The 15623-nt window shown below is 35.6% G+C and overlaps 1 protein-coding gene across 4 annotated transcripts in view; it reads left to right on the top strand.

The window, feature by feature from the left end:
* Nucleotides 1-15623, top strand: part of SLC30A7 (solute carrier family 30 member 7) — an 83598-nt gene that overhangs the window by 26088 nt on the left and 41887 nt on the right. For all 4 annotated transcript variants that reach the window (XM_064588740.1, XM_064588741.1, XM_064588739.1 and 1 more), the window contains exons 6-8: nucleotides 1455-1598; nucleotides 6566-6616; nucleotides 10316-10451. In XM_064588740.1, coding sequence (XP_064444810.1) covers nucleotides 1455-1598; nucleotides 6566-6616; nucleotides 10316-10451 — 331 coding nt within the window. The remainder of the gene's footprint in view (nucleotides 1-1454; nucleotides 1599-6565; nucleotides 6617-10315; nucleotides 10452-15623) is intronic.

Raw genomic sequence — 15623 nt, 5'->3', positions numbered from 1 at the left:
GATAATGTCTTATTTCTCCTTTATTTTTAAGGGAGAGAGTTGAGTTTAGCATTCTTAGTTGAGTCTTTTTCTAACATTTTGATTTTGTCATCCCATTGGCTTTTGGCCTCCATGGTTTTTGTGGAGAAGTCACCAGTTAATCTTACTCAAGTTCTGTTATACATGGTAAGTTATTTTTATCTTGGTGTACAACTTCCAGTGTCTCTGACATTCATCAGTTTGACTATGGTGTTTCTAGATATGGCTCTGTTTGAGTTAATTCTTGGATTTTCCTAAGTTTCTTGAATGTGTAGATTAATATTTTTCATCAAAGTTGGGGTTTCTAGCCATTATTTCTTCAAATATTTTTTCTGTCTCTTCTTTTTTTGGGGACTCCTTAATGCTTAATTTGGTACATTTGATGTTTCCACAGGTCTCTAAGGCTATGTTTATTTTTCTTAATTTTCTTCTTTTCTGCTCCTCAGAGTGGACAGTCTCTAGTGATCCATCTTCCAAGTTTGCATAATTGTAGCTCAGATCTGTTGTTGAGCACTTCTAGTAAATATTTTACTTCAGTTACTATATTTCTTTAATTCCGTAATTTTTTGTTTGGTTCTTTTTTTATAATTTCTCTTTATTGATATTCTCTATTTGGTGAGTTATTGTTGTTATACTTTAATTCTTTAGACATGGATTTCTTTATTTCTTTGAACATATTCTAATGGCTGATTTAAATAAAGTCTTTGTCCAAAATCTGGGTCTCCTTCAGGAACATTTTCTGTGGGTTGCTTTTTTTTTCTATGTATGTAGCATACTTTCATCTTTCTTTGCATGTCTTACAATTTTTGTCGTTGTTGAAAACTGGACATCTTATATTATAATGACTCTGGTATCATTACTTTACCTCTCCCTTCAAAGTTTGTTGCATTATTTTGTTTTTGTTTTTTCTAAGGATTCTACCTGCTATAATGTAATTCTGCTGATCTTTTATCAAATACAGTGCCTTCCCTGCCACTGCCTCAAAGTGACCGTATGCATACATTTTGTTTTACTTTGATAGTATATGTAATAGTACTTTGCAAAGTTTTAGCTAAGATTTTTGTCTGTGGTCTTCACTGCGTTATCCCCAGTGCCTAGAATAGTGCCTCTAACATAGTGTGTTTCAAATAAGTATTTCCTGAATGAATGAATGAATGAATGAATGAATGGCATTGTCTAATCTCTAAATATTTCTGTGTACTTCTCACTTATTTTCATCTCCAGTAAAGTCTACCACTTCCCTCCATATTTCATTTCCTTCCCATACTCCATGGTAGGAACTCAATCAGTTTTAATGAATCTATAATACTTTTTACAAGTAGATCTTTACTTAATTGAATCTCTTTTTAGAGCTAATTCTTTTCACTGATATCAGTATTATTGTAACCATTTATATAATATAGTTTTACATACTTTTTGTTCTAACTACTTTTTAGGCCATGGACACAGTCATTCCCTTTTTAATGGTGTTCTGGATCAGGCACATGGCCATGGAGATCACTGCCACAGTCATGAACTGAAACATGGTGCTGCACATAGTCATGATCATGCTCATGGACATGGACAATTTCACTCTCATGGTAAGTACAGCCAAAATACTTTCAAATGGACAGCCTTCCAAATATACAGAAATTTTGTATAGATTACTCTTTTAGTTGAGATAATTTCTTCAAAAGGTTTTGTAATCAACTTCCTTTCTAATGAATCAGACTAAATGGTTCGCAGGGCTTGTTCATTTTTAGTATATAATGAAATTAACTCAGTATAATGCCAAGGATATAGCTGTTTTTCAGTGAGTATATTATACTATGTGCTACTATTTTAAATGAGCTTCAGTGAATGAGAAACAATTGCATTTTAGCAAATGAAAATTATAATTTTTTAAGTACAGACAAGATTGGGTGCGTTTTTTAAGTACAATAAGGCCTTTTGTCCTACATAGGCTTATAAAAATACAATAGGGGTTTTCAGTTTTGCATATTTTCATTGTAATTTTTGGTGAATATCACCCGATACTTCCTTGTGCCCTTAGAAATCTTTGTATGCTGGAGTACCTGGGTGGCTCAGTTGGTTAAGCATCTGCTGTTGTCTCAGGTCATGATCTCAGGCTTCTGGGATTGAGGCCCTCCTCAGCAGGGGAGTCTACTTCTCCCTCTTTCTCTGCCCCTCCCCACTGCTCAGAGTATAGATTAATAGAAGTTACTTAGATACCACAGTCAGATTATCTTTAAATAAATTATATTCTCAAGTATTGTCTATACCTGCCAAATAGAATCCTCAGACTTTTGATTTGAAAATTGAAAAGGGAATTGAATATTAAGTCCCTAATTTATCAGTCTCTAAAATTTGCTATATTTTTGTAACTATTATACTGGTATGTTTTATTTATTACTTCTTATTTATTTTTAATTCCAGTATACTTAACATACCATATTACATTAGTTTCAGGTGTACAATATAGCGATTCAACAATTATATACATTACTCAGTGCTCATCAAGATAAGTGGACTCTTAATCCTCTTCACCTGTTTCACTCATCCTCCCACCTGCCTCCCCTCTGGTAACCATCAGTTTGTTCTCTAGTTAAGAGTCTGTTTTTTGGTTTGTCTTCTTTTTTTTCCCTTTGTTCGTTTGTTTTGTTTTGTTTTTTTGAGAGAGAGCATGGGTGAGTGGGGGAGAGGGGCATAGACAGAGAGAATGAGAGAGAGAGAGAATCATAAGCAGGCTCCATGCCCAGCACATGGAGCCTGATGTGGGGCTTGGCCTCATGACCCTGAAATCATGACCTGAGCTGAAATCAAGAGTCGGATGCTTTACCAACTGAGCCACCCACGTGCTCCCATTTGTTTTGTTTCTTAAATTCTATGAATGAGTGAAATCCTGTGGTATTTGTCTTTCTCTGACTGACTTATTTCACTTAGCACAATACACTCTAGCTCCATCCACGTCATTGCAAATGGCAAGATTTCAGTCTTTTTGATGGCTGAATAATATTCCAACGTGTGTGTGTGTGTGTGTGTGTGTGTGTTTACACACACCACATCTTTATCCATCTGTCGATGGACACTTGGGCTGCTTCCATAATTTGGCTGTTGTAAATAATGCTGCAGTAAAGAGTGGTGCATATATCCTTTCAAATTAGTGTTTTGTATTTTTTGGGTAAATACCTAGTAGTGTGATTACTGGATTATATGGTAGTTCTATTTTAAACTTTAGGGGAACTGTAAAAAACATACTGTAAAAAACCAAGAGTCAAATTCTTAACCGACTGAACCACCCAGGTACCCCTAGAATGAAAGTTCTATATTACTCTGAAATATATTCATTAGACTCCAAAGAACTTAGTGGTTTGAGACCCACTCTCACCCATTCAAAACTTGTAAATAGTTATAAATTTAACAACATCCTGTTTCTCCTTGAATTTTTATTTTCATTACAGAATTTTATAATAAGGGATTATATTTGGGTTAAGTTATTAATTGATCATGTGTTCTACTTCTTAGCAATAAAATAGGTATATAAATTTAAATTTTTTATCTAGAAACATAAGACTTAGTGTTTAAACATTTCTTTTGGATGGAGTTATTGTAGTTTTTTTTTTTTTTTAAAGATTTTATTTATTTATTTGACAGAGACACAGCGAGAGAGGGAACACAGCAGGGGGAGTGGGAGAGGGAGAAGCAGGCTTCCCGCTGAGCAGGGAGCCCGATGCGGGGGCTCGATCCCAGGACCCTGGGATCATGACCTGAGCTGAAGGTAGACGCTTAATGATTGAGCCACCCAGGCGCCCCTGGAGTTATTGTAGTTATTACTAAAAGTCAAAGTAATTCTATTTTTAAAATGTTGATGCATGTATAATCATAAAAGGCAACGTTTTACTTAAAATACATATATTAATGCAATAATTTGAGCTCTTTTTTTCTCAATTAGTGTATGGAAAAATGACACTGACACTTATCAGCATAAAAAAGGTTTTGGCAATAATTCTGTTCCTATTTTCTAGCTTTATAATGCAAGTGCTAAGAAACCTTAAATAGAAGAAATTCTGTTTATAGCAGTTTCGGTGAATTCTTTGAACACCTTCAGAATTACATTCCAAAAATTACTTAGTGATCTGTTATCAAAAATTATTTTTGATAATCTATAAATTGGCAGCTTCATTAGCTAATCCTTGCATTCTATTAAAAACAGTTGGAAACTGTTGCTTACAAAAGGATTTGCCAGCTAGTCAGTAGAGTCGTTGCTTTTGTAGCATTACCACCAATATTTGCAATTGACCCCTTGTTTGTTGCCCTAGAATTTTTTTTATACCTTGAGCAATGCACTGTAGTAAGATTCTAAATAGGTGAAAGGTAGCTTTTCTTTTTGGCCAAGGGGGAGAAGGATAAGTGGCAAGGAAGAATTTATATGACATCAGGGCACATGGAGATCATAGTAACTAGTAAAAGGAAATGTTAGGCTTCAAACACAAGGAAATCTGACTCCAGGGGTGCCTGGGTGGTTTAGTCGTTGAAGCATCTGCCTCTTAGTTTTTTATGTTGGTTGAGTGTCCCACTCTTGATTTTGGCTCGGGTCATGATCTCTGGGTCATGGGATTGAGCCCTGCATAGGGTTCCTTGCTCAGCGGGGAGTCTGCTGGAGATTCTTCCTCCACTCTCTGCCCCTCCCCCCTGCACTCTATCTAAAATAAATAAAAAAAGGAAATCCGACTCCAGAATCTTCTCTTTACTATTATTTCTGCCTTCAGTATATATTAGCCAGTATGAGGATACAAAAGTAATAGGGCCATGATTCCATTTTGCTCTTAAGAGACATCATAGTCTCACTGGGAAATGCTGTGAGCTCTATATTTATTGAAATGCTACACTGTCAGTAAAGCTAGCTGGTTTTTGTTTGCTTGGTTTAACTGCTCATATCTCAGTGACTCAAGCAGTAAAAGTTTATATCTTGCTCTTGGGTTGATGGGGTAAAGGAGGGTGGGTGCTGTTTTTCATTCAATTTAGGGATCTAGGTTCCTTTCATCCCTGGGATTCTTGACCCTTGGAACCTCCACTGGATTCCCTGCATCTACCCGGAGATAGAGTACATAGAAGATCATATGGGACATTTTTATGAGCCTAGAAGTGGTTTACTTGTCATAATTATTTTTTTTTTTATTTAATTTATTTATTTAACAGAGAGAGAGCACAAGCAGGGGGAGCGACAGGCAGAGAGAGAAGCAGGCTCCCCGCAGAGCAGGGAACCTGTTGTAGGGAGCCTGATACAGGGAGCCTGATGCAGGGTTTGATCCCAGGACCCTGGGATTATGACCCAAGCCAAAGGCAGACGCTTAACCGACTGAGACACCCAGATGCCCTACCTGTCATATTTCTTTGCTTAATACTGTTAAATATATCATATAACTCAAGAGAGCCTGGGAAATGTAGTTTATTTGTTTACCAAAGAAGAAGAAGAAGAAATGGGTGATAAACAACTAGCTAGTGTCTACCACAGATAACAAATTTTATATCCAGAAGGACTTTTCAGATTTTACGTAGGTGGGAATTATATTATTTTACATAACCATTATATTAATATAGCAGAATACACCTTTCCAAATAATTATGTCAAAAATTACCGTCATTATCTGGACCTACTACTTATAGACAAATCTCCTCCCTTGATCAGGAGCTGAATTTTTAGAACAGTTAACACTTTTGACAATTAGCATGATTTTTAAGGTGACTATGTCTTTCTCCCCACCATAGCAGTGCCATATCCAGACAGAAATCACTGTGCAGCCTTAGGCTTTTATGCCTCTTCTGGCATTGTTATGAGCTCTATCAAAGTTGTAGTAAGGATATGTCAGCTCTTCGGTACTATGGGCCAAGAACCATGACCCCAGGCAGGCTTTCTGTTAGACATGTTCAGAAAGCTTGTCAGGCCTCCTGATGATCTCAATATTGCTGATCTTTTACCTTGTTTACCTATGTTTTCTGCCTTTATGTTAAAGCTGATAGTATCTTCAGAGTCAGTATAGAAATTGCAGTATTTTTAAATTTTTTTCATCATAAAGGCAAAATGAAAAGTATTTTTATCTCTTCTGTTTGAAAAGCTTGCCACATCCATCTAGAAGCTATTGGAAAGCTCTTGTTTGCCATAGTCTGTTATCCTGGATGCTGTCCTGGCTTTATTTCTTGGATTTCTTGTAACTTTCAACAGTAGATTTGTTTTGTCTGAGTTTTCCAGTTGTAAAATTAGTGTAGCTAACTGTAGTATAAGGTATGTTATGAATAGTAGAAGACTTTCACAATGTTTTTAATTTACTATTTTTACCAGTATGCTTGATATAATAATTTCCTAAATACTGTATACCATTTTGAAATTGCCCGTGTCTGTCTCCATTAAATTATTGTATTAAATTTAAAAAAGAATTTTGTAAATCTGATGTGGCTGTATAGTCATGCATCCTTCATGATATATTTGAATGAAAAATTCTCTGAATTGCAAAAATTGAATCGGTAATTGAAGATATATTTTAAAATAATTAAACTTAACTCTCTACAGATGGTCCCTCCTTAAAAGAAACAGCAGGACCCAGCAGACAGATTTTACAAGGTATGACAAGTAATTTGTGTATTTCTCAGTTTTATGAAACAGGTTTCATTGTGTTGAGCTAGCTGAAGTTTTCCTTTAAGAAAAATATGTAACAGTATTTGTGTCTAAAATATTATCTTTCTTTGTGACTTTTTAAATATATACTATTAGTTATATTAGCATACATTCTTTTAACTATCACTTGGCTATTTCCTTAGATTTAATAAGATTACGGTAGTTAAAAACTGTACTGCTTAACTATAAATAATAGCCATGCCAATGACTATAGTAACACCATAGTAATATATTTGCCTCCATAGGATTACTAAATAAGAATATATATATATAATTTATTTTTCTTATTTTGCATCTGATAATTTAATATGTGAGTCATTTGGGTTCTAAATCTTTGCTTTGTTGTTATTGATCCTTTCCTCTAGCCAGAGGTCATATTGAAGATGCTGCAAATAACTGAAAAATTCAGTTAACTCAGTTTTCATGTGTGAGTACCCACATGGAAACTTTGAATACCAGACAGATTTCCCTATCCTTGAGCTAACTACTGGGCTGCTGCAGCCACCATAAATTGATGGATACTCAGAAAATATAAAGTAATTTTCATAACGCTCATATAAAAGATAATTAGGAAGGCAGCTCTAACCTCCCTTCCCTCAACTTGTGATGATTTCCAAAACTAAAAATAAACTCCTATTATCAAGGCTAATTTATAGCATTGGATATAGATGCATTACATATGCATGATTATAAGCTATTTCAGCAAATGCTGTTCTAAACCAATTCTATATATTTTGCAAATGGAAAACTAGGAACTGGAGGACACATTTAAGCCTCCTGAAATAAACTCCTCAGTATGGAGGAGCACATTCATAGTGGGGGAAAAAAAAAAAACAAGAGCTATATCAAGAAATAGTGGAGAAAAATAGGCGCAGTAGAGATTGGATCACAAGCTATTGAGAAAGTCAGATTGAAGTCAAAATCTAATAAAAGCAGGAAGGTGGGGAGCTGGGAGTTAGGAAACTTTGATGATGAAGTCTAAATAGAAATTCAGAGCCAGGGGCGCCTGGGTGGCTCAGTTGGTTAAGCGACTGCCTTCGGCTCAGGTCATGATCCTGGAGTCCCGGGATCAAGTCCCGCATCGGGCTCCCTGCTCTGCAGGGAGTCTGCTCCTCCCTCTGACCCTCCCCCCTCTCATGTGCTCTCTGTCTCTCTCATTCTCTCTGTCTCAAATAAATAAATAAAATCTTTAGAAAAAAAAAAAAGAAATTCAGAGCCAAAGATTGGCTCCTACCCCAAAGAAACTATCATAATTCACAGACAAAACTGATTTTCTCTGCTTTGTAAAATTTTATAATGTATCATTTTACATGACATGTAAGCTCCTGTTTAGCCATCATCATTTGATGCCTATGGATATGACAAAGGTCACACTTTGCATTATATATATATCTTTTAATATTAATATAACAGAGTTAACTTTTTAGAGCAATTTTACATTCATAGCAAAACTGAGCAGAAGGTACAGAGATTTCCCATATACCCCTGTCCTGGGGATAGCATTCCAAATTGTCAGAATCCCTTAGCAGAGTAGTACATTTGTTTTATATATATATATAGTCTCTGGCTGGAGTGTTCTTGGGCAGTTAAAATATTCGTATCCTTCCAAGTCTTCTAAGGCTTTCAACTTTTATGTAAGTTAAACATACTAGTTTAACTTCTTTCTTTAGTGATTTTTCTTCTTGAAACAGTTAACTAGAAAGTGAGAAGGGCTTAGGTAATTAATGACATTTGCTAATAAAGCCACTTTTCAGGTTGGCACATAAGATGTAGTCAGGGACTTTTCAGTCAAAGAAAAATCAAGAACAAATGATTCTTTTTCCTTTCGATTATTTAGAGCTGTTTTTATGTCTGATCCTACTAAAACACTGATTAAAGAATATAAGGGCTTAAAATCACATTTCACTTAAGAGTTTTGAAGCGTAGGTCCCTTCAGTCTACTTTGATGGGTATTTTTCTTCAGTTTTGTTTTTTAAACTTAATGTGGCCTTGACACTTACTAGTCTGTTTAATTCTTTGCTATTTGAAATACCCTAGAGGAAGAGTTGTTTCCTCTAAGTATGCTTTGGCATAATATTTTTGTTACAGGAAATAGAGCCATTAGCTTTTTGAAGAATAGTTATAAACGTCAGTAATCTATACGAATGAAAAAGTATATTAAGTACTGCAGGATGAATTATATTTGGTATAATACTTGATATAAAATTATACAGTAGAAGATGAATCGAAGCATATTTTCCTAGAGCACATTAAGATTTGACTGGACTCAGTAATAGTCTGTTTTTAAATTATTAGAAAGTGTTTTCAAGTTTTAGTAAATCTGTGTTTTACACCTAAAAAAATGGTTTGCCTTTAATAGTCCAGTGAATAATAAAGTAGAATAAGTATTTCTAAAGTAGGTATGTGCTTTTTATGTATTATATCTTTTCAGATAGAATAAATGCTATTTTAAAATATTCTATTTTTAGTAACGTGGTTTAAGTTTGTTTCAAAGACAATGTCTGTATACAGTAAATTTTACCTATTAAAGATCTAAATGTTGAATAATTTGTTGTCTTAAGTCTGTTTAAGAAATAATGTATTTTAAACTTCTTGATTTTTTTAATGGTTTTCCAGTCAATTATTAAATGTTAATATTTAACGGGTTCTGGTTCTGATCTCACTTCTGACCACAAATTAAGATTCTGTGCCCAAATCCAATGCGGGGCGTGAAGAATGTACTCTCATAAGCAAGCAGTTCTCTGATACCTGGAGGTCAGAGGGGGCTGGGACTGAAAGTTCCAACCCTCTAATCATATGATTGGTTCTCCTGGTATCCCATCCTTAGGTGGGGTCCAAAAGTATATTAACATTAACCAGAGACACCTTTGTCACTGTCACTTAGGAAGTTCCCAGGGTTTTCCAGAAACCAGGATGAAGACCAAATATGTATTTCTTATTATAAATCACAGTATCACAATATTGTATCTAGGTTTCAAGACAGAATATCAGTATCCTAACAATTTAATATTTATTTATTAGAAGTTTTAAAAATATTTTATATTTGCTTTTAAATATTCAGATCTCTACTTTCTTCCTTATCAGGTTTGAGCTTAGTGTATAATTTAGGTAACAAAACCTTCAGGATAATTAATAAGTATACCAGGATTTATAGAGTTAGAGTCCATAGGAAATTTAGTCTCAAGTAGTAATAATTTTAATTACCAGCAGAGGGCTCTGTGTGTACAAATATTTGTAGTTACAATGTTTCTTGAACAGTTCTTTCAGCCTAATGCCATTTTCTTTCAACAAATTATTAATTAACTTATGGAGCCTTTAACCAGAGATGAATGTGCTTAAAATCAACTTATTTCTGTACTTACTTCCTCATCTTTGTTATACCAAAATATTAAGGATCATTAAGAACAAGTATAATTTATGAATCAGATATTTTGAACCCTGCTGATTTGAAAAAGGAAAGATTATTTCCATTCCCAGAAGTAGTACTCTTACTTCATTACTAAACAATGAATCTATATTCTTCCTGATTTCCAGATTGGTATTTAGTTTTTTATATATAAAGTCAAGAATATAGTTTTAAGAAATATTTGTATTTTTCATTGATCAGAAGATACTATTTTGATTCTGATTATGCTTTGTTTCCAGGTGTATTTTTACACATTCTGGCAGATACACTTGGAAGTATTGGTGTAATTGCCTCTGCCATCATGATGCAAAATTTTGGTCTAATGATAGCAGATCCTATTTGTTCGATCCTGATAGCCATGCTTATAGTTGTAAGGTAAGTGTTATATGTTACTTTCAGGTATTAAAATGAGAAGTGAGAAATGTGCTACTTAAATTACAGATCTATAATACAAATTATGATTGTGTTGGCTTTCCTTTGGCCTTTAACAAATTCCTATGTAGATTATTTCTCTTTTCATCTTCCTATTTTTTTCTGTTTGCCATTTATTTCTCGTCTAGGTTTTGATGTTTCTTTTTGGTATTTAGCAATTAATCTTTTGGGATTGTAATCCAAATTAATAGGATCTTTTTTAATCCAACATTCTATCTGTAGAGTAGAACACTAATAATGTAAAATGTATTAACTATAGTTAGAATCTTATTCTATATCTTACACTATCAAATGCAAAAAAATGTTAAAGTCTCTTCTACAGCTATTTAATTTATAAAGTTACATTATCATTGCAAAAGTCTTATAAAAATGATTATTGAGGTATATAAGTGTCTATCTCCCTATCTAGTTTTATAAAATTCTTGAGGAAGGGTCTGTCTTTTAGTATAGTTTATCTCTATTGTGCGAACATGTATGTAAAGTGTGTGTGTGTGTGTAAATTCTCAATAAATATTTGCTGCATTAGATTATATAGTATCTCATATTTATCACACTCTGAAATACATTTTTTATTGATTTAATTTTTATCAGAATAATGAAATAATATATTGCCTTTCTTTCACAGTCTTAATTATTTAATGTTAAGTATATATACATATGTCTTGATTTGACTGTTTTTGTTTTATTTATCCATAATGATTTTACTGTCAGCAAAACTTGCTTTCTAATGGTAACTAGAGGGCAGATTATGATGATTTTTACAGCTTATGTTTGAATAGAGTATACTTAATTATGAGGAATTATAATCTTATATAAAATAGTCATAAATATAGATTTTGAAGTTCTTACCTTTAAAAATGGTTATACATTTTAAACATGCAGATTATTTTTTAAGTTTCTTCAAATTATTTGTACTAGGAAGCAGCTCTGCTATGTAAAAGTCTTATAAAGTTTGGAAGTTTCTTCATCTTTGGAAATCTTTGTTTTGAGATAGAGCATGTGAGTGGTGGGGAGAGGGAGGGAGAGAATCTTGTTTAAAATTTTATTTATTTGAGAGAGGGAGCATGCCCATGAGCAGGGGGAGGGGCAAAGGAAGAGGGAGAAGCGGAGTGCCCCCCTGATCAGAGAGCCTGCCGTGGTCATTGGTCCCAGGACCCTGGGATCATGACCTGAGCCAAAGGCAGACTCTTAACTGACTGAGCGCACCGAGAGAGAGAATCTTAAGCAGGCTCCAGGCACAGCCTGAAGCCTGATATGGGGCTCGATCTCATGACCCTGAGAACATGACCTGAGCTGAAATCATGAGTCGGATGCTTAACCACCTGAGCCACTCAGGCACCCCCATCTTTGGAAATCTTTTTTTTTTTTTTTTAAGATTTTATTTATTTGACAGAGAGAGACACAGCAAGAGAGGGAAGACAAGCAGGGAGAGTGGGAGGGGGAGAAGCAGGCTTCCCGCAGAGCAGGGAGCCCGATGCGGGGCTTGATTCCAGGACTCTGGGATCGTGACCTGAGCCGAAGGTAGACGCTTAACGACTGAGCCACCCAGGCGCCCCCATCTTTGGAAATCTTAACTATACTTCCTTGAAAGTTCAGCTTACATGTCACAGAATTCTATAAAACTTAACTCCTGAAAGATTTGGTAACTTGTGTATCTCTCTATTTGCATGTTCAGTGTTTATTTTGTTTTGTATTATAAGTTTTAGTTGCTTCTTATACTTAGAGTTGGATCTTAATTATTGCTTTTTTTTTTTTCCTTGGCTCCACTATTACTATCCTAATTATCCTATCAATTGTTGCTTGGAAGAGCTTGGCTTCTCTGTCTCTCTCTAAACTCTTCTCCACCCTGTGGCCACAGTGATCTTTCTTAAAGGAAGATTATGGTACATGGAAATATTATATTGCTTTAAATTCTTCAGTGGCACTTTCTTACCCTCAGGAAAAGAATAAACTGCTCAATGGGGCGTTATGATGTTACTTGTTTACTTCTCAGTCTTTCTCTCATCCCTTCTCAATTTATATTCTCTCCAGCCATATTAAATTACTTTAGGGGCACCTGGGTGACTCAGTCGTTAAGCGTCTGCCTTCGGCTCAGGTCATGATCCCAGGGTCCTGGGATCGAGTCCCGCATCAGGCTCCCTGCTCGGTGGGGAGTCTGCTTCTCCCTCTCCTTCTGCCTCTGCTTGTGTGCTCTCTCGCTCCTTCTCTGTCAAATAAATAAATAAAATCTTTAAAAAATAAAAAATAAATTAAGTTTCCTGAAAATATGTTATGAGCTGTCTGGATTCTGGGCCATATTTCCTTTCCCCAAAGTACTCTTACACTGAGTGCCTGTCTCCTCCTCCTCCGAGTATGTCCATCATAACTGCTCATCCTTCAGATCAGATTTCAGTTTAAACAGCCCTTTCTTCAGGAAGCATTTCTTGATCGTCCACCTCTCAGGCTGGGTTAAATATACTTATAGCACTTTTTACTATTCCTTTCATGGCATTTACTTACCAAATTGAAATAGCCCGTTTCTTCTCTCTTATGCTCCATGAGGGCAAGTTGTTTTTTCATTGTTGTAAGTCAGCACCGGACTCTGCCAGGCAAAAAGTTTGTGTATTTTGGATTTGAATCAAAATAAATTCATGTTTTTTCAACCTTGGAGAATTTCTTTCTCTGTTCCCAAATAGGGAATTTTTACTTAGTTCTATTCCCATTCAGTTAGTCCACAAATATGAATAAATAAATACATACCCACAACTTTTTTACTGAAATATTACACATTTGTTTTTAACAAAATATTTTCAACAAATATTTATTAAATAGACCCTCTCACCAGAGTGGTGATACAATACTGTTTTAACAATCTTACATTATAGTAGGAGAGAGAGAGACATAACAAACAAATTAATAAATAAACTACACAAATATCAAATAGTTATTTGTAGTATGCAGAGAGTTAACATAGGATATAGTGATTGGGTTGCTACTTTAGACTGAGTGATAAGGGAAGTTTTCTGGAGAGGGGGGCATTTAAACTGACCTGAATGTCACAGGAATGTCAGAGGAAGAGCATTCTGTAAGGAACAGCTAGTATCAAAACCCTCTAGAGAAGATAATGTTGGCCAATATGGCTGAAGTGTAGGGAGTAAGAGGAGAGTGGTTTGAGGTAAAGTTGGAGAGATAGGCCTGGGAAAATGAGCCAGAATTAGGAGTATGGGTTTTATTTTTACTGCAGTGAGAAACCATAGGGAAGTGACATTATTTGATTTGTATTTTTAAAAATTACTTATGGCTGATATGTAGGTAATGAATTATAAGGGGGCAAGAGTACAAAAAGGCAGAGTAGCTAGAAAGTTATTAGAGTCGATGAAATGGGAGGCCATGGTGGCTTGGTCTGAGGTACTTACCTAGAGCCTGGAGAGATATAGATAAAGTTAGAAAATGCTTTGGGCTTAGAGCTAATAAGATTTGCTTATGGATATGAATGTTTAGATCAGGGTTGAGTAAAAGAAAGGAATCAAGGATAATTCCTAGAGTTTTTATGTGAGCAACCTAGTGAATGAAGGTGTCCTTATTAAAGAGGAAGGATTAGAGGAAGAATAATGTTTGTTTCTTTTTGAAGAGCACTGCAGATCAAAAGGTCTGTTTTGTTTATGAGTAAGTTTGAGATCTCTCATTAGACATTTTTATAGAGATCTCACATAGGCAGGGAGGTACAAATATGGAAGTCTTGGGAGAACTCAGCTGAGTACAAAGGATTGGAAATAGTACACATGTAGATTTAAAGTCATGGAGTGGCATTTATTTGGCATGAATCACAATTCCCACCCCTTCCATTTTCCTGGAAAACATCCTTCTTTTCTGCAGGACCCAGTTTAGCTTCAGGGTTCCTTTCAGTATAGTGTTTCAAGCAGCCACAACCAATCAACTACAGTTGACTTTCAAGATAAAACCTATATATCATCCTTATTAAGTCTTACCAGTCTATTTATAAAACTTCTTCTCACTAGTTTACATAAATATATAGTCTCAAATTCATATAATTTGATTCTTTCTCATTATTGTTAAATTTTAACATTTTTATGTGTTCTTTTCCATTGTTCTGATAACAAAAGTAATACATTTGATTGTAAAAAAAACTCAAACATTACTGAAATGTACAACTTATCTTGGAAATGTTCTCATAATCTCACCTCTTGAAGATAAACCAGGAAACTTTAACATATCTAAAAATCATTGAATAATGGGGCACCTGGGTGGCTCAGTCGGTTAAGCGTCTGCCTTCGGCTCGGCTCATGAGCCCAGGGTCCTGAGATCGAGCCCCGCATCAGGCTCCTTCCAGGGAGCCCGCTTCTCCCTCTCCCTCTGCCTGCTGCTCTTCCAGCTTGTGTTCCCTCTCTGTCTCTGTCAAATAAATAAATAAAATCTTTTTAAAAAATCATTCAATAAATGTTTTAGTGCATACTCTGTGCTAGACAGTAAACAACATAGGCAAATACCCAGCCCCTGCGGAGCTTATATTCAAATAGGGGTTACAGTCAATAAAGCAGATGAACATACAGATAGATGACATAATGTCTTAGGGTGGTGAATGCTATGAAGCAGGGTAAGGGGGTGCTATTTTAGAAGGGCTTGCAAAGTCCTCTGCATAAGGTGACAGAGCCCTTAATAGTGAAGGAGAGGGGCAGGGGACTGTTCAAAAGAAGATTATTCCTGGTAGAGAGAACATCAGGTAAACACATCAGATGGGAAGCTGCCTGACATGTGTAAGGAGCAGGGAGAAGGACAGAAGTGCAATATACAGGGCAGAGTGTAGAGTATCTAGAGTTTGGGAGGAGGTTGGGGTGGAAGATAAACTGTGGGTGTCATCTGCTTATGTATGGTACTTAAAGCCATGAGATTGGATGAGTTTTCCCGGAGAGGGAGACCTGGTGGAGAGGAGAAGAGGTCTGACGACTGAACCCTGAAAGGCAGGGCACAGGGCGTAGCTCCAGCTGAGGAGGGTGGCCTGTGGGATGGGAGGAGAGACGCAAACACACACTGTCTTAGGAGCTGCGTGAAGAAAGCATTTCAGACAGGAAGGAGTGATCCACTCTGTTAAATGCTGCTATGACTGATAGTTGGTAA

The sequence above is a fragment of the Mirounga angustirostris genome, unplaced genomic scaffold, assembly GCF_029215605.1.
Source record: "Mirounga angustirostris isolate CCGP_5_RB_7025 unplaced genomic scaffold, mMirAng1.0.hap1 SCAF_4, whole genome shotgun sequence".
Lineage (NCBI taxonomy): Eukaryota > Metazoa > Chordata > Mammalia > Carnivora > Phocidae > Mirounga > Mirounga angustirostris.
This window is presented reverse-complemented; position numbering and strand designations above follow the sequence as displayed.